At 40.5% G+C, this 27,633-nt stretch overlaps 1 protein-coding gene across 1 annotated transcript; it reads right to left on the reverse strand.

The window, feature by feature from the left end:
• On the reverse strand, window positions 1-27,380 carry rassf8b (Ras association domain family member 8b). The gene is made up of 9 exons (XM_023266105.3): window positions 27,090-27,380; window positions 12,395-12,566; window positions 7,810-8,160; window positions 7,512-7,717; window positions 7,153-7,356; window positions 6,198-6,272; window positions 5,569-5,691; window positions 3,861-3,987; window positions 1-3,394 (listed from the first exon to the last, which is right to left on the reverse strand). The coding sequence occupies exons 2-9, from the start codon at window positions 12,504-12,506 to the stop codon at window positions 3,279-3,281; spliced, it is 1,314 nt and encodes a 437-aa protein (XP_023121873.1). The 5' UTR covers window positions 12,507-12,566; window positions 27,090-27,380; the 3' UTR covers window positions 1-3,278.
• Window positions 27,381-27,633: the final 253 nt, after the last annotated feature.

The raw sequence follows: 27,633 nt of genomic DNA on the forward strand, positions 1-27,633 counted from the left end.
TTCAGCATTGTGTAGCAGTTTATTGATTTCTGGCATATATTTTTTAAAATATATTTCATCATTTATTTATATATTTTACATTATACTTTGATTTTCATTTCATTCATACATAGTGGCTAAATGATGACACAAAGAGGAAGATTTGATAAAATTCTGAAAGAAAAAAAACACAGTAGTTGAATTTGCAGGTAAACAATACAAAATGATAATAACATTTTGAATATACAATAATTTGTCTTGTCTAAATGTTAAGAGTGATGTCAGCCACACAGTTCATCTAACTAGCATTACCGTGAAGTATTCATGTAAACACTTTGAGGAGTGTTTCAGGAACAGGATTATACCGCAAACCCCAGATTGCGCCTCTCATGTATACTCTGGTGTATCTCTCATAATATATGAGATGCAAACTGGGCTGGCTTCCACATAAATCGTGAGCCAACAGAGACACTTTACTTTCAGCTGCACCTCTTTCAGTACAGACTCATTCCTTCATTTTCATTTGTTGTGTCGCGTCGAGGACCCGGTGTTGAACTTGTCAAACAGCTGTCCAAGTCCCCATGAGAGCAAACATACGCTTTAACTTGTCAAATGGCTTGAGACATCGTGAACAACATTTACCCATAATTACTTTCTGTCCATTCTTGTCTGGGTAATTCTGTGCCTTGAAGTATCCCTGAGCCACAGTGTTTCTAAAATAGCTTTCAAAACCACTCAATGGCTGTTTCCATAATGGCTCCATCATCTCATACTTTTTATTTCAAAGCGCCATTGATGGCATGACAGATGCCAATTATTGGCAATGTCTCAAAGCATGAAGTGGGAAACAAACAAAAAATGCAGTGTTGGTAAACTTACGGTCAATGCAACATGGATCTCTTTTACATTCATGATTTTTGCCAAAATAAAATGAAAAGGCATGAAATTAATGTGGAGGTTTTGCCATTTTTCTACTAAGCTCATTCATCATTGCACAAGTCAACAAGGCATAAAAAAGGGACAAAACGAAGCAAAAACAAAATGAGTCTCAGATGAATTGTTGGCAGCCACTAATTGGGAGTCCAAATAAACCACACATTATTGCATGCACACGCTACCTGTTCACCGGCACTCTGCATATATCAGACTTCAATCTACTTTAAAAATAGTCCAGAGACTGATGTGATATGTAGACATTTACTTTTTTTTTCTCAGTAAGGCATGCCATTATTCAAAACGTTCAGTCGACAAGGGCTGTGATTCCTTTGTTAGTGGGTTACAGTCTCTGTGTTGCAGCCAAAGTTGTTGCCATGACGATAATACTCCAATTTTCTATAACTGTCACTGCACAGTTTTGCAGGGAGGACTTTGAAAAAGTTGTGAATTTTCTCCAGGTTACCTCTCCTTTTTTTTTTTTTTTTGAGACGCAAAAACAAACAACCGAGTGGAGAGCTTCTTCATACTGGAAGGGGAGGAATTCACTTTGTTATTACACATTCACAGCACAAACACCGGCTTCTTCATGTGGGCTCAAATAACGGTCGATGAGATTTGCAGCTCGGGAGATGAAATAATTGCAAAGTCTGTGGTTGTATCTCTCACAGAGGAAGTGGGCAAAATTCAAGTTTGTGAAAGAGTAGAGAAGATTTGTAGTTTCACAAATTAAATCAGATCTGAAACAAGAGAACCGCTTCGAGTGAATACTGATTCATAGCAGAAAACTGTGTGTGATGTTGAAGCTCCAGAAGCCCACACACACATTTAAATTGCATCTTTTGGCTGCAAAAATACAAATTTGAAATTTGAATGCGTGTGAAAACTGATATGTGTCCTAATTTTTTAAAATTCTTTTTTACACCTTCACACCCATTCAGTTTTTACACATTTTTCAAGCCCATATATATACATACATTATTTTTTAATACAGTTCAGGTTCTCGGATTTGATTGAATTTCCTTTTCTATAAAACTTTATCATCTTCCTGTGTGATAAAAACTAACCCACTTAGCACCTAATGACAACAAACCATGAAAAATACACTATGAAACTAACCTAGCTGGTACACGTCATGTTCATGAGTTGTAGAAAAGTACATTCATCTAACCGTTTGTTTTGCTACACAGACTTTGGTTCATATGAGACATCTTTAGTTTTATAAATGTTAGAGATTGGATGTTCTTGAGGTGCATGTCCCTGCTCAATGAACACAGTGAAACATGTCAAACCAGTATTTTAAGTGGCACCTTAATACACTGAAAACTAAAGTGCTGAGGCTTTTTATACAAGAACAATATGCACAGTCATATATGAGCCACAAAAATTATTGCAGACATCAGTTGGAGGAACTTTCACACAGTTAACTTTCACCAGTCTGAATATTAGATGTTTTGTCGCCACCTAGTGGTCGATTGAGACTCACAGGCTGGATTTCCACTGCAGGCCTCTGTCATCTGCTCATTAGGGAGATTTTGGAGGAAGAACAACAAAAGGAGATTAATGCCTCCTGCACAATGCAAACTTCAAACGGGCCAAGCTATTCTAGAAAATGTCAAAGAGCTGATGGGCCCATTAAACCTGCTTTCAGCTCTTATATCATTTATATTATGATAGTTCAAAGGGCTTTTTTTCTTCTCATCGCTGTCTAAACATAAGAAAAATTACTTTATTTTCCATTCAAATCAATACAAAAGTTCATGTATAAAAAAAAAGAAAAAATGGACTAACCCAGTGAGATATACTGACATCGACTAGGATTCACCTGACTTGGTGAAGAACGTTTTATCAAATTCATATGGCGCATAGTGTTCAGTAGCTACCTTGAGTTCTGTTTTACATTTACTGACGTCTGGCTTTAAAAGACCAGAGTAAGGCAATCAGATATGGCTATGATTTATAGCACAGGTGTGGTGTCACTGTTTGTGCATGCTCATGCAATTAATAGTTTTTTTTTGTATGTATATGTGTACATGTGTCAAAGTCTCTCATGATTTACAGTATATAAATTACATTAACTGCACTGGTTGCCTCGAAAAAAAAGAAAAAAGAATCTGCTGGTTTGGAAATGGAGCTGAATCCTCGCTGGCTAAGGAGACAGCACATTAAATGTTAGTATGTAAATGGATATTGACATCAGTAATAAGGAAGACGAGGCAGTGCAGGAAAGATGCAAAAAAATTTTCTTCGAACCTTTTTCATCCTCCTGACTGAGGTGTTGCTAAAAAGCAGTTTGTAGAGTCATTTCTCAGGAACAGAATCGGTCCCAGTAGCATCAGGCTGCCCAAAAAAATGTCTCTTTAGGGTCAAACGTAGATGCCTTCAGGGTTGAGGCTGGAGGAGATGGTGCTCTGGAGAGCCCGAAGGTCGCTGGGTAAGAGGCGAGAAGAGCCGAGGCGTTTCAGAGAGCCGCCCTCCACCTCTGCAGCAGGAAACAATAAAGTTAGGAGCTTTAAAATGAAAAAGGCAAGGAAATCACCGATGTGTTGTGATGTTTTAACATTCGGTACATGATTTTTAAAGAGAAAGAACAACAAACTGAACTGGGAGAGAAATGGGAAAGTTTACCATAAAAAAGTGCTTCTGGGGAATTTTTCTTTTGAGGATGAAAATAGGGGATTTTCCTTTTGACTTCCTGTGAAAGTCTGGCAGCATTTCAGAGCATGAAATGGGGTTACAGACTTAAGCTGTCATGGCACAACAGCCTCACTTGCCTGCAGTTTGATGTGTTGTTCTGAGGATCTCCACAAGGTGGCACTGTGTCCACACGCATGGCGAAACAATACTGTATGCAGATATGTCAGCCCAATGAAGTCAGCTGTGAAACTGACCTTTTTAAACTGGCGTGGGTGATGATATTGTGTTTATATGTCTGGTTGTGTTTGTACCGTTGCTGTTTTCTGCTGTGGGTTGAGCAGGTAGCACAGTGACCTTGGTACCGGTCTGCTGAATGAACTGCTGCAGGTTGACCTGTCGGAGCTCTTTTGTCAGCTGCTCCAGCTCCTGCTCCTTCTCCTGAGTTGAAAAAAAAACACAACAACAACAAAATGCTTCATCTCATACAATAATAATAACAATTTTATTTATATAGCACCCTTAAGAGCAGCGTTCACAAAGTGCTTTGATAGTCAAAACATGCAGCACATATCATCAAGCAAGATATAGGAGACAAGCCGGAGCAGTCAATTAAAATAAATAGTACAAATTATAATAAATTAAATGAAGAATTAGCTGGATTAGCACACATATCATAACAATGGAAATAGGTAGTTTAAAAATTAAAGAATAAGACTGAGGGTTAACGTTAGAAATTAAAAATTTAAAAAAAATAGAGAATTAAAGAATTAGAGATGGCATCACGCCGAAGAACCAGACAGCTAAGAGTAAAATAAAACAAGAGAGAATATATACAAAAAATAAACAGGACATAATACAAAACAGAACACTAAAACTAAATAAAGTTAAAAGTAAACTTCACAAAAAAGCAAGTCTATAAAAGTAGGTTTTCAGAGGTGATTTCAAAAAGAAGTTACTGATTCTGCAAGCCTTATCTCTTCAGCTTATATAAACTGACTCAACTAATTTCTTAAGATTTAAGCTAAATTTGGAGTTAACTTAACAGATAGGTGCTGCAAATCCTTCTATATATGTTATTTTGCACTATCTGACACATTTATCTTGCTTATATCTATCTATCTATCTATCTATCTATCTATCTATCTATCTATCTATCTATCTATCTATCTATCTATCTATCTATCTATCTATCTATCTATCTATCTATCTATCTATCTATATCTATATCTATATCTATTTATATGTATATTTCTTGTGTGTTTTTATTCTTTATTCTTATTGCTTCAGTCTGGAACAGGTGCACAATGCATTTCACTGCGCATTACACTATGTATAATTTTGTTTGTGATAAATAAAGGTCTTGAATCTTGAAATCCAGTCAAAGTTGCAACGATGTCATCTGCATCTACATTCACTCTGAGGCAGATTTAATTGATGCATAAAGAGAGATGACACCCTGCTCAGGACCTCTAAAGAAGTCACAACCCATTCGAGACAGCTAAAGACAAGAGTTAGCTCACAGATGGTTACGCAACTGTAGGCAAGGGATTGTGTACTTATTCAGGCCCCTCTCTAATCAGGCAAAGAATGCTGTAATTCTCTCCTTCCCTCCCCCTTCTCACTACCTCATGCTTCCCACACCCTGCTGGACCTTCGCCTCTGCGCAGGGCTACGGCTCGGATGCGAGCAGGCGAGAATCGGCTGCACATCGCTGCAGGCCACAGATAAAGCTCCGCTCCACTGCCTACAACTTAATGAGCTTTGATTTCTATGGTTCCACCTGTGTGCAGAGGACTGGATTTTCACACTGCAGCAGCCAAAGTTATCCAAGTTTGTAATAAGAATTTGCTGAAAATCAAACTTCCCCACCATCTTTCTAAGCCTACTGGGAGCGACTGTATTTTTAGCATAACACCAGGAGGCTTTAAATTCTTAACAATTTTGAGGCTATGGTGGTAAAAAAACAAAAAAACAAAAAGAAAACAATATGAAAATACAAAATATTTGAATGTAGCTGACCTGTAATCTTTTGCCTGACTGGCCAAGTGAGCGTTCCAACGCCCTGCAGCTGCTCTCCAGTCGTGCTGTTTGTTGGCTGTGCATTTCCAACTCTGCTCTCACTTTCTCCAGCTGGGCATGCACCTGAAATCCAGAGTGAAGAGGCGACTTTTCATGAGAATAAAGTAACTAGACTTCATAGTAAAACATGTAGAAGGACTATTCATGCTTTAATGTGTTGGATATGAGTTGCTTTGCTATGAAAAATATGCAGAATTAATTTTAGATAATCCCACTGCAGAACAAAGGCACCAAATATTCAAATACTTTGACTGTGTCTTCATTAAAGAATGTTTCTTCCATCTGGATTTTAAGAATTACAATTACTGTTCATGCTGCAAATGAGATTAAAAGCTAAGACTGAAGCTATATTGTATATGTGTGTTTGCAGACTTCAAATGGAGGGTCATTTTTAGAATATGATATATAAAATACGCTTTAAAATTCAGTATTAGAATCTGAATCCCAGCGTGTGTCTTTGGCTACAGAGACTTGCAAGAAGTCAGCAGTTCAACAAAACCAATTCCTCTGTTTTCATGCTGTTGTGTGGGTGTTTTTGAAAAAAAAGAAAAAGATAGACTGCGTAGTACCTCCTCCTCATTGACCCTCTGGTTGAGTTCGGCCTCCTGCTGCAGTCGGCCCTGCTCCAGACCTGCCTCCATGCTCTATGCAATGCAACAGATAATAGCTTTGCAAATCTAGTTTTGACAAAACATTTTCATTTTACTTCTGCAATTTTTTTTTGTCTACTAGCATTTGTAGATGAGGCCTGTTCCTTATTACTCCGCCAAGGAATGCTTCAGAGTTTTGTGACGATCGGCGTCTGTCTGTCTGTCTGTCTGTCTGTCTGTCTGTCTGTCTGTCTGTCTGTCTGTCTGTCTGTCTGTCTGTCTGTCTGTCTGTCTGTCTGTCTGTCTGTCTGTCTGTCTGTCTGTCTGTCTGTCTGTCTGTCTGTCTGTCTGTCTGTAACATTACTCAAAAACTGACTAACGGACTTGGATGAAATTTTCAGGGAAGGTCAGAAATGACACAAGGATGAAGTAATTAGATTTTGGCAGTGATGCTGATTTCAGTCTGGATCCATGGATTTGTTAAAGATTTCTGTATCACTGTGAGATAGCGGCACAGCGTCACTGTAACTATGACAACAAGTGAACACTACGTCAGCTGCCTGCTGACGATCACATGATTGTGATCCTACTACAAATCCACCACTGTGGACTTATCAGGACTTACCCATCGGAAATGATACAAGGAACAATTAACTAAATTGTGAGGGTGTTTCTGAATCTCATCAATTCCAACTGCCCGCTACATATTTGGGTCACGTACATATTCGTACACATGCGTCACACATGCCTGTTCTCACCGCAAAGTCATTTTTATTAAAGTTTTCATCTGTTGGAAATGATACTAGGACTGAGCAGCCTTGGCGGAGTACTGTGCTCTCTAGTAGTGCTTTTCTTATATTTTTCATGCTGTTTATAAACCAAATCAAACAGCATCTGGTTGAATTTGGTGGTTTATCGGCGATGCCATGCTCACCTGTATTTTCGCTAAATACTCTGAAAGTTTGGCCTCGCAGTCTCGTACGCGGCCCTGCAGCTCGGCTAGCTGCTGCCTCAGTTGGCGCTCGCTCTCCTGCTCAATCTGGAGCTCGTTCTGCCAGAATTCCTCCTCCTCCATCTCAGCGTCGTTCCTCCTCACCTGCTGCTCCAAAAGCAGCAGCTCTTCCTCCAAATTTCCATCCTGTGAGGTGAAAAATGATTGGAGTGAAAGATGGTGCAGGCAGGGATTAACATATTTGAAGACATGAGGGTTTAGAGATGAGCAGATGATCTGAAGGTCTGCACAAATCCAAATTCTCTCAAAGTAACGCCACCGACAGCTGTGGTTTTACTCACTTCACTGGCCTCGCCGCCGGCCTCCTCCCAGTCTCGCAGCTCGGCCTCGCAGCCCAGCAGACGGCTCTCCAGGGCCTGGAGTTTGTCTCTCTGCAGCTGCACCAGTCGGCTCAGCTCTCTGGCTGGACTCCCAGGTACAGATGCTGTTCCACCTCCTCCAACTTTGCTGAGGTTCAGACTCACACCACGCTGCTGAGGCTGTTTGGCTGCGTGTGGAGAAAGAAGGGAGATTGGACTGTTGACAAGAAAAGCAGAAAAGCAGAAAATCATCGATGACACCACATTGTACACATACTACCTTCAGCATCTCTGCTTTTTCCAAATATGTCCCGCAGACTCTTAGCTCCTCCAGTGAAGGTCAGAGATTTGCGTTTGGGTTCCCTTCGTTTGAGCGAGCGGTCCGTTCCTGACGGGCGGAGTTTGGCCAGAGGTGGGAGGCTCTGGCGGTAGAGACACCGTTCAGGGACGCGGGCCAGACCGTCAGAGGTTGGCCGCTCGCTGACAGACGGGCCGGTTCGCTGGAGGATGAGCTGCACGTCGCTGGCATACTGACCCCACTTGTTGAGGGACACCACGGGGTTTTCATGTGGAGCCAGGTGACGCTCGGTCTCCCGCCATTTCTCGATCAAAGTGTATCTGCCAGTCCGTCCTGGGAAGAAACAAAAACTCAAATTACAAAAACCCTTTTTGACAGCCCTTCATTACAAGCAGGGTGAATCTACCTGAAGGGTGCTTTTCTCACTGTTTTCTGGTGGATGAACTCAGCTAGAAAAAGTGATGTGATATATTGATCAGGTTTAAAGAAACTGTGAGGACAGACAGTTGTGGAGTTGTTTTCTAATCTTGTCAGGCCTCAATCTGTCAAATTCAATTAAACTACTCCCACACAATGCCAATGAAACACATCCACCAAGTGTTAATTAATACTATGGATATATGTCTAAGACTTTAACTTATTTTTTTCCAGGAATATTTAAAATTTGAACCCCAGCCAGTTTCTGGGCATTTTGTTTCTTGCATTTTTACTCACTATGGGCTAATTTTTCTCTGCAATATAAAACAGTGCACCTCTATGGAAACAGAACAACCATGACGAAAAGAGAGAAGTGTCTCTTGTGCAATATGACACAGTTATATTGTGACTGATCATAAAAAACTGAAAAATCATCAACAGGAATCAACATCATTTTCCATGTGCCCACAGGTGTTAAAGATACCAGAAAATATGTGACTCGACATACTATGCATATTTTCCTACTTGCATTTGTTTCCTCACTTGTCTCCTATCTGCTCTGAGTAAATACAGCCGGCAGTTCACCTGAATACTATCAGATTTTTTTGCCACTTGACTAGTGGTCATGGCTGAGTCAGTCATGGGTTCACGGTTTTGGCAAGAAGTGCAAAATCTTTATTTTCTTTTCAGAATCTTGTGAGAGTAAACAGTTTACTTTTGGCATTTAAAAAAAGACAAGTAAAATAAAGCAATTACAATGAAATATCACAATTTTAAGCTTAGATTTTCTTTCCTGTGGAATGACATGTCACAAATGAGTATTTCAAGACCCTTTGGAAAGTCGGAAATCTCAAGATTCTTTCTGTTTTTGTAATTTCTGGCTCTGATAAATTGTGTCACTTTGTTGACATTGTTCATTGTGGCTTTATTTTTGGTTCTCAAGCACGTCAACTGGTTTCAGGGTTCAGAGGATTAATATAAGCAACATTTCAAAAAGAGCAAGAGACAAGCCAAGTATTTCGTTTTATTCATGCTGCTCCTTCACTCCTCAAGTATATGATATGATATTCTCCAGATCTATCTTGAGTCCAGGTACTTCTCTGTGCACCATCATGATTCTTGCCAACTCATTTTCAGTCTGTTTGTAAGTGCACTGTTTGTAAGTGCACAGTAAATCCTGCTCAGTGCTTTGATTCTGAAGCATCGCTGACTTCTGTGGAAAGCTTTTGAGACTGTTGGTCTCAGTAGCTTACATATTGCAAGAGGATTTTTTTCCCCACTGGCTCTCCCGCTGGTCATCTTCAACACTCACAGAACTGACACTTCAAGATCTATTTTTAAATCATGACTCTTAGTCTTAAAGTCAGTTTTCTGCCCTATGTTTTCTGGCCAGTTACATTAATATTTTAACATAAATTTGCAGTCTGTTACTTGACAACACCAAGAAGGTCCATGCAGAGAAATAAAGAGGTGTCAAATTTTGGAAAAAGAAGTATCAGTGTGTATTTGAAGAAGACTCTGCTGAAACTTTCTATTGTAGCTGGTGATCGATTACTTGGAGTAATCATTTCCAGCGCGAAATGCCAGATTTAAAGAGCACATTTCCAGGTTTATAATATTATTTTTGATGATATACCAAAAAAGTGCTTATACTTCACATTTCTGCTGCACTTCTTCTCACCTTGTGCCTGAAACGCTCTGTTTTAGCTCCTGTCTTAAAGGCTTCCTTCCCAAAAAAGCCCAATCTGCTCTGATATGTATTAGAACTCCAGATTTCTGAGTAAGTCAAACTTGTTTCTGATGGGTGTTAAACTCTGCCAAGTTTCTCCTTGTTTCAGATTCTGTTTGTGAAATTCATGGACAGGATGTCAAGGCACAGTTGGGGTGAGGTCAATGTTGAGTCTTTGCTTTTTGCAGACGATGTAGTTCTGTTTGTTTCATGAGGCTGTAAGCTTCAGCGATAAACTATGGCAGTTTGCAGCAGAGTGTGAAGCAGTCAGATGAGAATCAGGACCACCAAGTCTGAGGCCATGGTTCTCTACTGGAATCAGTGGACTACTCCCTCTGGGATGAGGGTGAGTTGCTGTCTTAAAGAAACGTTTAAGGGGGTTTTAGGCATAATTCACGAGAAAATGTAGTATGAAATAGATTGGGGCAACGTCAGTAGTGATGCTGGTGTTATACCAGACTGTCGTTTTGAAGAGGGAGATGAGCCAGAATGCAAAGCTGTCAATTTACCAGTCCAACCCTCACCTATGGTTTTGCGCTTTGAATAGAATAAGCTAAGATCGCTGATAGAACCATGGGTTTCCTACATAGGGTGGCTGGGGTCACCTTAGAGATAAGGAAAGTAGCTCGTATCTGATTAAGATGCCTCCTGGACAACTTTCTTTGAAAGCTTTCCAGAAATGTCCAACTGGGAGGAGACCCAAGGGTAGACCCAGAACTCAACAGAGGAATTATGTATCTCATCTGGGCTGGGAACACCTTGAGATTCCGAGGAGGAACTGGAAAGCATTACTGGAGAGAGGAACATCATCTGCTTGCTCCCACAGCAACCCAAACCCACATATGTGGGAGAAAATGTATTGATGGATGGAAGGAAAAGTGTTTTCTGAGAGAAAGAAAAGCTGCCTTTGTTGTGGACTGTGAGCTTTATAAGTTTGCAGACCTTTAACGTGTACAAATAAAACCATAACACACTAAAGAAAAGGGAAAAACCCAAAAGGCCTGATATTGTCTGCTGATAAAAAGTTAATCAACCTTCTAAAAGTGATTGAAGAAAGTTCTATGTGTGTTGTAACGAAGACAGATTAAACACTGACAAAAGAACAAAACCAATCCACTGAATTCTTTCACGGCTCTCCCACGCTCGTGCGCCACTGGCAGACTCAAAAGACTTTACCAGCGTGTTTGGTGAAAGAGCTTTACAGTGGGAAAATTCAACCCAACAAACAGCCACTGTGTTGGCCAAAGCACTAGGTTCAATGGATCACGGCTTTTAGTGTGTGTGTACGCCTCTGTGTATTCCTGCATTCTTGTCTGTGCACATACAGATAAGAGCAAAACATTGGCCATTGCACCCTCAGCCTCTACTAGCTCAGTAAGGGTCCTTGTAAAAAGAGGTGCATTCATCACTACAGCAATTCACATCAAAGTGGCCTGACCAGGACAAAAGACACAGCCAATACAAAGGACAGTGAATGTCATAACTCCTGCCAGACTGTCACCATGAAAGACATGTTTTACCTCTAATCTATGGGGTTAGTGAGAAGTCAACTCTTAAATCTGTCTGTCTTAAGAACAACATGCATGGCTCAATTTGAAGAAATCATAGTCGTACGATCACAAAGACATGTGCGTTACAGTTCATGCGATGACTAACAGCAGAATGTGAACTTGTTTTCCTGCGACTGTACAGCACATGTCAATAAAGCAAAGACTGCAGTATGACTCATCTCATCTTGTGGAGCCCATTTATGGTGAAAATCTCTCTGTGCCCTCAAGTCATTTTCCATTTTCATGCAATTTATCATCTCACAGTATGTCTGACATTTCGCCTGGCCAATTTTGGACACAGCCCACATCACACAATATCCCTGTGGGGGTTTATCTTGGACAAACTATCATTTGCACCACTTTTTATAGACTTCTGTGTCCTTGTGTTGGGTTGTGAATCTCCATCCATCCATCCATTATCTATACACCGCTTAATCCTCACTAGGGTCGCGGGGGGGGGGGGCGGGGCTGGAGCATATCCCAGCTGACTCGGGCGAAGGCAGGGGACACCCTAGACAGGTCGCCAGTCTGTCGCAGGGCCACATACAAAGACAAACAAGCACTCACACATTCACACCTACGGGCAATTTAGAATAATCAATTAACCTCAGCATATTTTTGGACTGTGGGAGGAAGCCGGAGTACCCGGAGAAAACCCACGCATGCACAGGGAGAACATGCAAACTCCATGCAGAAAGATCCCGGGAAAGCCGGGACGCGAACCAGGTACCTTCTTGCTGCAAGGCGAAAGTGCTAACCACTACACCACTGTGCAGCCCAGGTTGTGAATCTCTCATTATATAACCAGTAATGTTTTACATAGAGACAGAGCATTTTCTCTTTTTATTGTAGTGAAGAGTTTTGAGCTTACCAATGGCTTGTGCCAGAGCGATGACCACTTCCTGGCATGTGGTGAACTCCGTGACCCCGCACACGATGCGCTGCACTCCGTCCACCCAAACTTTCAGCTCCATGGCCTTCATCCAGAGGCCCCTCAGTCCTCCACACCACTAGGGGGTGCTGTCAATGGTTTATTTTCCATCCTTGAAAGCAAAAAAGAAAACATGGTTCAATGCAATTCTGTTCTCATTAAATAAAACACTTAAAACTGCAACAAAAAATATTTATATGTTAACAATGGATCCAATTTCTAGCAAAAGTGTCCTTCAGTGCAACAACCCTACAGAGTGTTTTATTGTCTTTAGGCAAATAATTTTTGGTTTTGGCTGATAGTTTTTCCAATTTTACTTGTCTCTCTGCTCTAATTAGACAGAGCAGGCATATATTGTTGGTTAAATGGCACTAATAAGCCCACAGTATGCTACTGGTCAACAGGAAACCAACACTCATTACCAGTGGTGGAAAGTAACCAAATACATTTACTCAGTACAATTTTGAGGTACTTTTCTTCCATTTTAAACCTACATACAAACTACATTTTGAGAGTAAAGTATTGCACTTTCTGCTCCACCATATTTATCTGACAGCTTTAGTCACTTCTAATAAGGAGATTTATAACATGCTTTTCAACCATTTTGGCTTCTTACATCTTACTGGGTTACATTTCAGATGTCTGTGTCTTGTTAAAAACTAAATCAGACAGTAATGTTTGGCTCTAAACTTTGCACATGGTTTCAGTTTCATTCTGTAAATGTTCAAATGATCCAATATCTCGCCAAAAATCAAAGATTAGAGAAAAAGTTCAAAAATAGACACAAACGGATAAGGATTTGTGTTTCGTTTCTCTCCCATGACTCATGTCCCAACCCTTAAGATTTTCCTGTATCCGCAAATCAAATTTTAGATGAAGTAGTTCAAACCTGTAGCAGCTACAACAGCAACGTGCTGCTGACACACTGATGGTTCCCTATTAAAATGTCAGATATAATAATCTGTCAGTCAGCGGGACCAAACACAACTTCTTACTTTAATACTTTAACTACTTTTGCTGCTAATGCTTATGTATTTTCTCAAGTGGGAGTATTTTTACTATGTTGTATTTATATTTTTATTTAGGTAAAGATCTGAATATTTTTTCTACTTTTTCCGTGACTAATATACACTAATGTTCAAAGTCTGGGGTCACTTAGAAATGTCCTTATTTTTTAAAGAAAAGCATTTTTTTTCAATGAAGATAAGATTAATCAGAAATCACTCCTGTGTTATAATGCTACATTGTGTTAGCTAATGGTGTTGAAAGGCTATTTGATGATGAGAAAACCCTTGTGCAATTATGTTAGTGAATGAATAACAGTGTGAGTTTTCATGGAAAACATGAAATTGCCTGGATGACCCCAAACTTTTGAACGGTAATGTATATACTCATGAACATGACTCAGATTTACTGCTAATGTTGCTTGCTTTAAAAAGCAGCTAACTGGCTCCTCATTTTGGGAGCAGCACCTCCTTCAGCACAAAATCCTGAAAAATATCATCATCTCACACTCCTGTCACTAATTTAAGCATAATTCTCTTTATAAAGCTTTTGTTTTGTCTTAAATTAGAATTTAATGCTCTATTTGGTCAGCAGTGTTTTGTAAAATAGCACAATATAATCACATTGCCACAGAACAGTTCCAGTGTTGATGAATTACCCACTCTTTCTCCTCATCTTGTTTCTGTTAGCTGTTTCCTAAATGACTTCACAACCACCAGAGAGTGTTCTACATTATGGATGGAAACACTCACGACAACTCACAACGCTTGTTCCTCTGAAGCGGATTCATGTAACGCTGCTGAGAAATAGCTGCGAGAACACGGTTACGGTGCAGCGCTCGTGATCACGGAATACACCAGTATATATATTTTTCATTTGCTGGTGTTGGGTGCAAGAAAGCTTACATGCACGGAGAATGAGAGCCATTTCAAAGTGCTGAAACATGCGCTTCAGCAGCGAGGTGAGTCATTATGAACCTGGCAAAGCCGAAGCAACAGAGCAGTGAAGGAGCAGGTGCCTGACGCTCAGTTTTGCAGCCCTACTGGGCAGCTGTGCTCCTCTCTGGACCATCAGCTCAGCTCTGATCCTTGACTTCCACATCGCTCGAGGCCTCCCTTAACAATTTAGGCACCTTCCATCTTCTTCACAGCAGGAATGGGGCTCCCAGCCCTCCTGCAGTTTAACTACAGGCCCCCCCTTGAGGCCTTTTCCTCCTGAGATGGCATTAAGCTGCACACTCTTAAGGGCAAAGCCTGCATTTGGAGAGAGGTGGGATGATTTGTTACTTTAGACAGATACTGAGGAATGCATTTGAATTCTTGTTACAGTCGAGCAAATGAGGCTATTTCTTTGCAGAGAGCTCAGTGGGTTGGGAAATAGAAGGGAGACGAGAAAAAGGGGGGGATGAAGGTGAAAGAGTGGAGGGACAGATGGGTAAACACAACAAAATGGGATGAAAACAAGAAGAGGAAGTTGGGGCGGCATGAAGAGAATTCAATTCAATTCAATTCAATTTTATTTATATAGCGCCAATTACAGTCAAATTGTCTCGAGACGCTTTACAGAACCCATATGCCTGACCCCCAGAGCAAGCCAAAAGGCGACAGTGGCAAGGAAAACACCCTTTTAACAGGGAAAAAAACCTCGAGCAGAACCCGGCTCTAATGTGGGGGGACCCATCTGCCTGCTGGCCGGGCAGGTTGAGAGGGACAGAAGAGGTAGAGAGGTAGAGATAGAGGGGTAGAGATAGAGATAGAGGGATACAGATAGAGGGGTAGAGATAGAGAGGTGGGGGGGTGGGACACAAGGACCATAAAACACAGCCACACATCTGAAGCATCCAGCATCCAGCTCTGGGACCAGGGACACTCGGAGAAAGGACACAGAAAGAAACAGAGTGAATGTAATGCAATAATGGTATATATAGTAAATACATAGGTAGTTAGAGAAGGGCTCAGTGCATCCAGAGAGGTTCCCCAGCAGCCTAGGCCTATAGCAGCATAACTAGGGGCAAACTAAAGGGACGTCAAGAGGGGAAGTCAGTTGTGCAAATGAAAACACCAGCTCACCCCGTCAGGGTCACCCAGTCAGCCCTAACTATAAGCTTTGTCGAAAAGGAAGGTTTTAAGCCTGGTCTTAAAAATAGAGAGGGTGTCCGCCTCCCGAACCCAAACTGGGAGCTGGTTCCACAGGAGAGGTGCCTGATAACTGAAGGCTCTGCCTCCCATTCTACTTTTAGAGATTCTAGGAACAACAAGTAAGCCTGCAGTCTGAGAGCGAAGAGTTCTGCTAGGGTAATATGGTACTATCAGGTCTTTAAGATATGATGGAGATTGGTTGTTAAGAGCTTTATATGTCAGAAGAAGGATTTTGAATTCTATTCTAGATTTAACAGGGAGCCAATGAAGAGAAACCAATATAGGAGAAATATGATCTCTCTTGCTAACTCCCGTCAGTACTCTGGCTGCAGCGTTTTGGATCAGCTGTAGATGTTTCAGAGAGCTATTGGGACAACCTGATAATAAGGAATTACAGTAGTCAAGCCTAGAAGTAACAAATGCATGGACTAGTTTTTCTGCATCACTCTGAGACAGGATGTTCCTGATTTTCACAATATTTCTCAGGTGGAAAAAGGAAGTCCTACAGATTTGTTTTATGTGCGAGTTAAAGGACATGTCCTGGTCAAAGATAACACCGAGGTTCATCACAGTAGTACTGGAGGCCAATGTAATGCCATCCAGAGTAACTATATGCTTTGAAAGCAATTCTCTAAGATGTTTGGGGCCAAATACAATGACTTCAGTCTTGTCTGAATTTAGTAGTAAGAAATTATAGGTCATCCAGGTCTTTATGTCCTTAAGACAATCTTGCAGTCTAGCTAGCTGATTAGTTTCATTTGGCTTCATAGATAAATACAATTGAGTGTCGTCAGCATAACAATGGAAATTAATACAGTGCTTCCTAATAATGTTGCCTAAGGGAAGCATGTATAATGTGAACAGTATTGGTCCTAAGACAGAACCCTGAGGAACTCCATGATTAACCCTAGTATGCTCAGAAGAGTCATTGTTGACATGCACAAACTGGAACCTGTCTGATAAGTAGGATTTAAACCAGTCCAGTGCTGTCCCTTTAATGCCAATAGAATGTTCTAGTCGCTGTAATAAAAGTTTGTGGTCGATTGTATCGAATGCTGCACTAAGGTCCAACAGAATAAGTATAGAGATCAGTCCATTATCTGACGCTATGAGAAGGTCATTAGTAACTTTCACCAGAGCTGTTTCTGTGCTATGATGCACTCTGAAGCCTGACTGAAACTCTTCAAACAGGCTATTCCTTTGTAAATGTTCATAAAATTGATTTGCAACTGTTCTTTCCAGAATTTTAGAGAGAAATGGGAGGTTGGAAATTGGTCTATAGTTGGCTAAAACATCTGGATCTAGAGTGGGCTTTTTAAGTAAAGGTTTGATTACAGCAACCTTAAAAGCCTGTGGTACATAACCTGTTACTAGAGAGAGATTAATCAGATCTAACATTGAGGAATTAATTAAAGGTAAAGCCTCCTTGAACAGTCTAGTTGGGATAGGATCTAAAAGACATGTTGATGGTTTGGATGTAGAAACTATTGAAATGACTTCAGAGAGATGTATGGGGGTGAAAAATTCTAAATATCCATCTGGTCTTACAGCCAATTCTAAAGTATCTGTAATCGATGATACATCTGTGACATTTGCAGGAAGGGCCAGATTAATTTTTTCTCTAATCGTAATAATTTTATTTGTTAAGAAGCTCATGAAGTTGTTACTGCTCAAAGCTAAAGGAATACAAGTTTCAACAGAGCTCTGACTCTTTGTCAGCCTGGCTACAGTGCTGAAGAGAAACCTGGGGTTGTTCTTGTTTTCCTCTATTAAAGATGAATAATATGTTGTCCTGGCATTACGAAGAGCTTTTTTATAAATTACTAGACTTTTTTTCCAAGCTACATAAACTTCCTCTAAATTAGTGGAGTACCACTTCCTTTCCAGCTTTCGGGACGCCTGCTTTAAAGTCCGCAGCTGGGAATTATACCAAGGAGCAGGTCCTCTCTGAGATAGAACTTTCTTTTTTACAGGTGCAACACTATCAAGTGTTGTACGCAGTGAGGCTGCAGCATTATTAACAATATAATCCACTTCTGTGGGGGTAAAATTATAATATTTCCCTTCCATTATATCAGTAAGTGGTGCTGGACTAAATAGAGAGGGTATTATTTCCTTAAATTTAGTCACCGAATTGTGAGACAGACATCTACTGTAATGATATTTATTCTTAACTCCTATACAATCTATTGTTGTAAATTGAAATGTTATCATAAAATGGTCAGAAAGAAGAGGGTTCCGGGGAAATACTGTTAACTGTTTGATTTCTATGCCATAAGTCAGAACGAGGTCAAGGGTATGATTAAAACTATGAGTTGGTTTATTTACATGTTGAGAAAACCCAATTGAGTCTAATATTGAATTAAAAGCAGTCGTAAGGCTGTCACTGTCCACGTCAACATGAATGTTGAAGTCACCCACAATAATGACTTTATCTGAGCTGAGCACTAAATCAGATAAAAAGTCTGAGAATTGAGATAAAAACTCAGAGTAAGGAGCAGGAGGACGATATACAACAACAAATAAAACTGGTTTCTGAGCTTTTAAATCTGGATGAGAGAGACTGAGAGTAAGATTTTTGGGAGAGAGAAGACTTTTGGGATGAGGCATAAAAAGGAGCAATAACAGGATTGATTTTGTTTCCGTTAGATACCCCGAAGCAGGAAAACATCTGATTACTGCAGGATTCTCTCATCAGTAAAGCAGCCAACATGACTTCACTGTGCCACTGTTTTATAACACACAACACACAAATTGACATGACGACATCTTTAACTTTTCACAGTTGTGGCTGAAATGTTGTAAATGAACGACATCCCAATCACACTGAAGTTTAACTGGGAGGAAAAGCCCGTTGACACAAAGGTGTGAATGTGATCTCCGCCTCCCACACACAATCATAACGCTGAGCTCACACCTCGTATGCACACACACACTTTCAATGGACACACCCACGTGAGAAGTCGTGCTGAATGAAGGGTATTAAACTACGACAGGCTGCGCTTCAGTGGGTTTTTACGACCAAAGCGACATTGGGAATCATACATTTACTTTGATAAAAATGACTAATGTTAACATGAGCGATGAGCCTGTCAGGGCGGGGTGCCACATGAGGACACGTAGAGAGTCTTTCACTACGTCTTGCACTAAGTGCGCAGTTATATTTAATTAAAAGATGATTCATATAGTTGGAGATGCTTCTTGGCGACAAGTGCAGGCAGGCCGCGGCCCATTAAAATATCAAAGTGTCCATGAAAAGCAGAAAACATTAGATTAATACTGATTAACTGGTTGGCTCATAGGCTCCCGCTGTTGCCATGACACAAACATCACAACATATGCTGGCAGGTGTTTGTAATAAGATCAGGCAGCTGCGCAAGAGCAGATGTTGAGATGCTCTTTAGTGGAACCAAGCAGATCAGCTCGATAGCTTTGATCCTGGGTGACAAAAGTGTCTTTACATGCTCTCGATAGGTGACTCCAGAGGGAATCACAGCAGCATACAGGCTGTAGAAGCTCTGACCTGGAAACCTTAAGGTCATCCTGTAGCACCACAGAGCCTCCAGACTCATCAATGACAACCTGATTGAATTCTACGCCCAACTGCTCCAACAACACGACCACTCAAGTATGTTTCCTGGTGGAAATGAGCTGCGATTTTCTTGAACCTGCTGCTAAGTTCCAACACTTGAATCACTTTGGAGTCTCACAGTGCCTCATCCACCTCCACCACTCTCTCTCTCTCTCACTCTCTCTTTCTCTCTCTCTCTCTCCAGCCGTTGCCATTACTGTTCTGGATTTTCATCATGCTATTTGCACATCCTCCCTTTAATCTAAATTCCAGTTGCTTTGATGCTTCCACCGCCAACGTGTGAATAAATAAATCATACAGGCGAGTGTACACAAATTAGCATGCTGCGACATGGGTTTCTATTCTGGTTCATTGTAAATGTCTCCCTCCATACTTAGAGCCCATCGGTGAGCTATACGTCCATACAGTTAGTCAGAACCTGTGGCAAAGGTGCCGCCACTGTTGGAATTTCCTTTTCCATTAGTCACAGTTTAATAAACTGCTGGACTCGGAGCTCCACGTTCCACATAGTAATCCATTCACAGAGGATCCAGGACAGTTGAGGTAACAACTTAATTCAGGAGCAGGAACCGTAACTTTCAGCATAAAATTCAGAATATTGTGACCATGCAACATTTACGTCACTGCAGGCAGACGCTGTTTGAAATTATCTTTAAATGGTTTTGGTTTAGTCTTAAATTTGAATTTAGAACCATGAGTCTGACTCTATCCTATTATATTCATTAATATTGGATATCTGTGTAGATTCTCAGTCATCCAGGTCCAGGCCAGTAATCCTACAAGCTTCAGTAAAAGGTAATTAGACTTCTCTTTTTGGTTCTTGTAGAAGTTTCACCTCATTCAAGAGGCTTCTTCAGTTCTAACTTACTGAGCAGACATCTCAGATATTTACTAGGACCCCAAATCTCAGGGAAAATTGCCTATTAATGACCCAAGACTTACATGTCTTGAGGTAAATGGTTGTGAAACTGTCAGGAGAGGAATGACTCAAGTTGTTAATGGTGGTGAAACTTTCTAGGAAGGAATCTCAAGACTGTGCTGTAAGTACCTGATATGTGGCATCGTAGACTCCTTCATCTGTTTAGCGATGACTGCTACAGTTAAACATTGAGTCTTCTCTCAAACCGTCTGTCTTTTCTGTGCAGAATGTAAACATTGCTGTCCTTGAAGGAGTGTAGATTATCCTTTAGGAGCTGGTTTTCCAATGCTATGCCATATGCTTGTGAAATAGTTGTTAAGTCTCCCCCTTAAATAGGTTGGTGGTTGGATGGTTTATCCTTGGGTTGAACCAGTTTTTGTCTCAGAGTGTTGCTGCATCTAAAAAGCATCGGGATGTTCTCCAAGTCTTAAAGAACTAATAACCAAAAAGTTCAGCTGCCTTCTACTAAAGCTGCTAGGGTTAGCATTGGATGGTTTGTGTCACTCTCAGCATGAATTGGATTAACTTTGCTGCAGTAATTATCCAATGGATGGCATTTACTTGCTTAGTTAAATCCAAGTGGCGACGTTTTTTTGGACAGGTAGTGTATTTTGAGTCTGTAAAGCACTTTGGTCAACCTTGGTTGTTTTAAAATGTGCTATATAAATAAAGTTGTTCTGTGATTTTTTTTTAATCATAAAAATTGAAATTCTGCCACATTTACAATAGCAAAATTTAAATATTAGGTGTTTTGTGTTACTGCAGCTTTCCAGGATTTGCATCTACTTGCATTTTTGTGGAACAACTCAAACACAAATAAATAACAGAACAGACCACTGAGCAGAAGAGAGAAGAAAACACAGAAACACAATGTCCCCAGTAGAGGAGATATAGTACTATTCACTTCAGTTGTGATGCGAAGAAATAGTTGAAAAGATGGAGAATGACTCTGCTGCTGAGAGGAAAGGCTGCTGCTATCAGTACAAATCTTTGCTGTCAGACAACTTTTGCCGCAGCCATTCGGTCTGAGACATGAAGAATCTTGCGTTGTCTGGGCTGTGAACCATTGAGCTAAACTTAGTCGTGACTTCAGGCTGCCTCCCCTGAAGTTTCATTCTCAGGATGCCACAGGAAGGCAGAGCCGGGGAGGGGACATGGTGACAAGCCACGGTGTCTGATTTGGATGAGAGAGTTGCTCATGAAATGGATCAGGAGAAAAATGAGGCTTTAATAGGGAGGGACAAGGATATTAAGATTGGAAATCTTATTCATGTTACAGTCTGGGGTTTAGACTCAATCTACAAACCAAACAGTTCATTTCCTGCCTTGTTCAGCTCAGTGATCTCTGCTAAATTAAACTTTAACAAACTCATTCTTTAAACCTGCACCGTTGCTTATTTCTCTGGCTGACATCCAACAATAAACAGATTGTTGAAGCCGCAAAAAAATATGCCCAAAAAATACAAACGTTGCTTATTTTAAAAGCCACTAATGTCAGTCTAATAATATTTGCCGCTGAGTAGATGTGACTTTCACACGTGGCAGCAGTAATGAGCAGCTCAACAACAGTTATGATGCAATCCAATTTCTAAGGAAGTTGTGTTGGCAGGAAGGGGGTCCGCTGGAAAACAAGGGGCTCACAAAACAAAAGAGTGTGCTGTAGTGTGAGTCTGTGCGAGCCCGCATGGCAAGCAGCATGACTGGATGCAAACAATCCTTCACCATGGCGACGCAGCTAAAGCTTTGTCCGAGCCTCACACAGATGACTGGATTGATTGGAGGGTCCGGTCTGGGAAAGGAGGCCGAACAATCAGCAAACAATTAAGAAGCAGCCCGTGCGTTCCCGTCGCTTCCTCTTTGTTTCTTCTGAATGTGGGCTGCAAGAAAACATGGAGGTGTGTGCAGCAGCGGGGTTCCTCTCTCAGAATGAAGTGAGGTGTTGGACAAACCCGAACAGGAGCAGTTATAGTCATTAAAAGATTTTATCTCAAACTCAGTGGGTTTGAGTAACTCTGAGTGTCTGATGTGGTTTTTCCATATCAAATTACCTTTTTGCAAATCCCTAAAATCTACTGAAAAATCCATGAATATGCAAATATAGGTTAATTTAGATTAATAGGACAAAAAGGAAGAAGTATGATTTAAAAAATCTTGCTAGTTAAGGTTAAAAGTAACCATAGTTACTTATTTTATAGGAAAATAAAAGAAGAATGCTTGAGAGTTGCACCATTACAAGTTAATGTCATTATTAGCTGCTAAGATTAATTAATTAGCTGACAACTATGAAAAAAACAACTATTCTGATAATTGGTTTAAATAATTTTTGAGTAAAAAAGTCAGGATTCTCTAATTCCCGCTTCCTAAATGATTTTTTTTTTTTTTTTTTTACTTTTCTATGCAATTAAATTTAATATCGTCGGGTTGTGGAAAAAAACAAGGGATTTTTTCCATCTCATCTTGAGCTTTGGGAAACACAAACTGACATGTTTTTACCATTTCTGACATTTTACGGACATAACAATTAATGGATCAATCTAAAATGTAATAGACAGATTCATCAACAATGGAAAAATCATTACTTGAGGTCCCAGTCATCTTCATGTCAAAAGAAAGACTTGACTTCAGAATATTTTTCCTTCCCGCTTTGATTTAATCAGTGCTGTTGTGTTAAACTTTTGCTAACTGAGGCGTATCAAAATGCTTCATACAGACACCTTTACTTCAGACGATGTTCCAGGTTACTGTTTATAACAGAAAACAGCAAATTGATCACTGCTTTGTCTCACTCTCAGTTCACACACAGGCCACCTGCAGCTGCTGTTGCTGCCATCACTTATTTGCAGGTATCTCTGCTGAGATTAGTGGAAATACTGATGATGAAGATGAAGAAGCTGCACTCTCATCCTCTCACACACACTAACACTAAATGAGAAAGTTGGACTGCATCTCAAAAAAGTTCTCAACTACAGATTTGTTTTTAATCCTGTTGCATTAAGCTTCAAATTATATTTCTAGCTCTAGAGAAACTTTCTCAGGTCCCGACTTCTGTGACCTCAGATCTCAGACTTCCAGTTTCCACTTGTGCAAGTCATTTGTTGGAACAGGATCAGAGCGCAAAGTAAAAGTGAGGTCACAAATCTTGCTCGTAAATCAACTTGAGTGCAGAAAAATTAGAAAACAAACCTTCTCAAATCAAAATCTGAACATACATCATGATGCACAGTGCAGCTCAGGTACTCAGGAGAAGCAAGAAAACACATTTGAGTAGAGGGGAGCTTTAAATACACTGGGATGACTCTTACAGAAGTGTTGCTCCCTGGATAAAAAAAATCTAAAACTAAACACTTTCAGGCAGCTCTGAGGCTGTACTTTGCTAAATGCTAACCAATGTTAGCATGCTTGAAGGTATTACACTGGCCCACATCTAGCAAAGAAAACAACTAAGGAGATTGCTGAAACTACCAAAATTGGGTTAAGAACCCCAACACATCATTAAAACCTGGAAGGATAGTGGTGATCCATCATCTTCGAGGAACAAACGCGGTCGGAACAAACTCTTAGATGATAGTAGGAAATCAACAGTAGAACTCACGGCTATGTTTAATAGTGAAAGTAAGAGCATTTCCACGTGCAATCAATCAACCAAAGTACAGAAAACAAGAAAAGCACTCAGAGGGCGCAGTACTCTGCCAAAACTGTTCAGTCGTATTATTTACGATGGCTGAAATCTTTAAAAAATTTGTGGTCTGCAGTGGTCGATTTGTAGTGGGATCACAATCGTGATCATCAGCAGGCAGCTGACGTAATGTTCACTTGTTGTCATAGTTACTATCTCACTGTGATACAGAAATCTTTAACAAATCCGTGTATCCAGACTATAAGCCGCATCACTGCCAAAATCTAGTCACTTGGTCCTTGTGTCATTTCTGACCTTCACTGAAAATTTCATCCAAATCTATTATTCCGTTTTTGAGTAATGTTGCTAACGGACGGACAGACAGACAGAAGGACATACCAGTGTCGATTGTCACATAACTCCGCCGTTCCTCCTCCCTCCTCCGCAGAGAAATAATAACATTTTGCCCTTCAAGACAAATAACCTAATGAGCATAACCTGAATTTTCAAAACAAATACTAACCGCATGGTGATGCTAAGAGGTAAATCACTAGATCATCACCATTACAAGGATTAATCCTCTATGGACCATGATCGTCTCTACAAAATTTCATGACAATCCATCCAATAGCTGCCGAGATGCTTCAGTGTGCCTGACATTGTCATCTCTACAGCCATGCTGCTAGCATGACTAAAATAGCCACGAGAACTGCTACTGTCAGCAGGTATTTCAAATACAAAGAGCAAATTAAATCAAATTTTGACCTTTGTCCTGAGACAAGATGTCACTTTTCTTAATGGAACATCCTGCAGGCTCAGTGGCGGTTGCATACACAGCAACATACTCAGGACGCTGTGCTTTTTGAGTTGGCACACAGTCTTTATTTTATACAGTGGTAACCCACTCACTCTCCCTGGTTCTCTTTACTGATGCTAACACACTAATGCTATTAGATTCCACGAGGCAGTCCTGATCCTGCTACAGCTGGTTGTACATGCTGCAGTTTGAAATTGAAACCTGCACCTTTTTAGTCTCCTGTGATCTTCTACCTCTGGCTCAATATTATGATCCATGAGCTGTGTGCTGCTCAGTGACTTTTACAGATCAACTTTGAGAAACTTCAATTAATAATCAGAAAGAACAGCTTTGCATTCATGTGTAGTCAGTCAACAATTCAGGAAAAAAATTCGTTAGATTCCACAGTGAACAAATATGCAGCATTTGATAGGACCTTTGACCCAACCTGGCATTCATTATTTTACCACCACTGCAGTAAACGATCACCACACTGAAGCCGAGCAACCAAACGGCCACCTCGCAGTCTCAAAAGTTACAACTAATCAGCTTGGTGGAGACAATAAGCCTGTAAGACTTGGAGCTTAGCTGACCACAGGGTGATGGGAGGGGGAGTCTGCTGAAAGATAAACAGGACTGGATTTACACCGCAAAGTCTGTTACGAGTTTTCCACTTCAGCAGCACAGGTCTGATGTCACAGGGAAATATTGACGACATGGGACGTTGCGTGCACACACTGGGATCGATCATTTGGATAATGAATATCAGTAAGGAGGAAGACGAAAAATACCAGTTTGGGTTGTGTTAACAGAAATAGGAACCCACTGAACTTAGAATTTTATATGAAGTTTAACCCTCACTGATGAGTTTGAAAGGCATCTTATCTTTAAAAAACAACTAATGATACACCATTTATCCGAGGTGGAATTGCAAAAATAAAAGGAATCATTGAATTTTCAACTTTCCAGTGTCCTTGAATGAATCACCTGTGACCAAGACTAACCAATCTCCATGTCTCGTTTAAAAAATTTTGCAAAAATACACAGGTTGCAATAACTACATTCTACTAAAACTGAAAAATCTGCACTTCCTGGTGCAACTGATGAGTAACTGTTGACTCTGCTGCGACCGACAGTCACATGACAACTATTCAGAGACTATTTGGATGAAGTATAGAAACAAATTTTTTTTAAAAAATGCACACATCTAAAGTATGTAGAGCCACCTCCTTTGTTCCCACAGTACCATTTGAAAAAATATTGTACATATTTGATTCAAGGTTTTTCAGTTTTTGTGAAATAAACAATCAAAGAAATTCCAATTCCTGCCATTGTTGTTCCGTTTCCTTAGAGGTGCAGAACTTTAACTTGCTGTAAAAAATGAGCCCACAGTGAGGAAAAAATGTGACCGGAGCAAAACAAAAACACCAAGAAACTGCTTGGGGTTCAGAGGGTTAAAGAAAAATATGAAAATAGCACATAATGTAGGCAGTTTTTGTAGCAATCTCACTGATGAAACAGTCAAAAGAGAAATAAAGCAGAAAGCTAACTAAAAACTGTTTGGGGAGTTACTTTCTGGCACAATTCAATCTAGTTCCACCAGCTGTCTTGTGAGGCTTTTCTGTCTTGTCATAGTAAACTGAACATTTAGGGATATAAAAATTACGCCCTGCAGGTTTTAGGCAACTGTGGCAGGATGTTTTTTGCATTTTGACACCAGAAGTAGTTGAGGAAAACAAATGAGAAAATGTGCAAATGATCTGACGGCTGCAGCTTTACAGAACATTACGTTGTCAGAGCTCATTAATTTAGTTTGAAAACAGTGTTTTTACATCTATAGGACATAAACCAAGATATTAAGACTTGGAGTGTTAGGTAGGGTCAAGATTTTAAAATTATTTCATATTTATAAACAAGAATATGTTGGGTTTTTTTTTAAAGAAATGATAGAAAGAGAGAAACAATTGCACATGTTACATTTTTTCATGCAAATTTCACTCAGAACGCTCAGTTCAGCAGCAAACGAAGGGGTCGCGTGTTTTAAACCAACACTGCACACAAATAAAGAATTGCATTTATTTTTCATTGTGTTTTTGTGCAGCAAAGTGTTTAGAAGAGTTTGTCCTTGCTTCCGATCACGCGTGTGCTTCAAGGACTTCTGCCTCTGTATGACTCAGTTGAAGGAACTCTGATTAAAACCAGTGCTGAGTGAGCGCTTATAGCAGAACTCTATTAGGAGATTCATCATTGCAGGGCTCAGCAGATCCTCTGACCACTCACTCATACACTCACCTACTGCTGCCTCATGGATCTGCTGTGTCCAGGCAGGAAAACACATACAGGATGTCCTCTTACAGTGATTTAAAATGATTTTGAATTCAAAAAACATGAGTAAATCTGCAGAACAAACTTATTGGCTGCTCTGAATTATCTCCCTATCGCATGCATGTCATAAAAAGGAAGTGAACTTATGTAACAGCAGTCTTGATCAGCTGTTTTTTATTATATGATTGACGCATCCACTGCGCAAAATACAACAACATCAACAATAACAACAATAACAACATACCTCCGTGAAGCTGCAGATCTCCGCGTGTGGAACTCTCCTGTCTGGGTTAAAATCCGCTACTTTCCACGCCGTGTGATGCGGGCCACTCGTGGGAGATCCGTGTTTATTTCCGTGCAGATCCACGGTGTTAACGGCGTCTGCTCATCTCTGCCTCCCGGGATTCGCGCTGGATGTAAACACGAGCCGCTCCGGTCATCGGACATCCGAGCAGAGAGCCTCCAACATCTGCCCGTTAGCTGCTACTCTGGCCGGCAGTGACGGAGACCCGCACTTGTAAATTACATCTGAACACAAGTGGGACACCGCAAGGCATGATGGACCTGTTAAAGCTGCACTGCACCGCAAATGGACCCAGAGCCGCTCAGTCACAGTGCAGAGTCACATCTGCAGTTTTACACTCTTTTCATGTTTGTTTTAGAGCCACGTAGTGAAAATAAGTAAGGAAATAATATTATATCATTATCTAGAGATGATGTTATAGCAATAGAACAACAGGTGCAGGTGTAAAAGGATTGCTTTAAGTTAAAGGTCCCATATGGTGATT

This window comes from Amphiprion ocellaris, chromosome 21 (genome assembly GCF_022539595.1).
Source record: "Amphiprion ocellaris isolate individual 3 ecotype Okinawa chromosome 21, ASM2253959v1, whole genome shotgun sequence".
Taxonomy (NCBI): Eukaryota; Metazoa; Chordata; class Actinopteri; family Pomacentridae; genus Amphiprion; species Amphiprion ocellaris.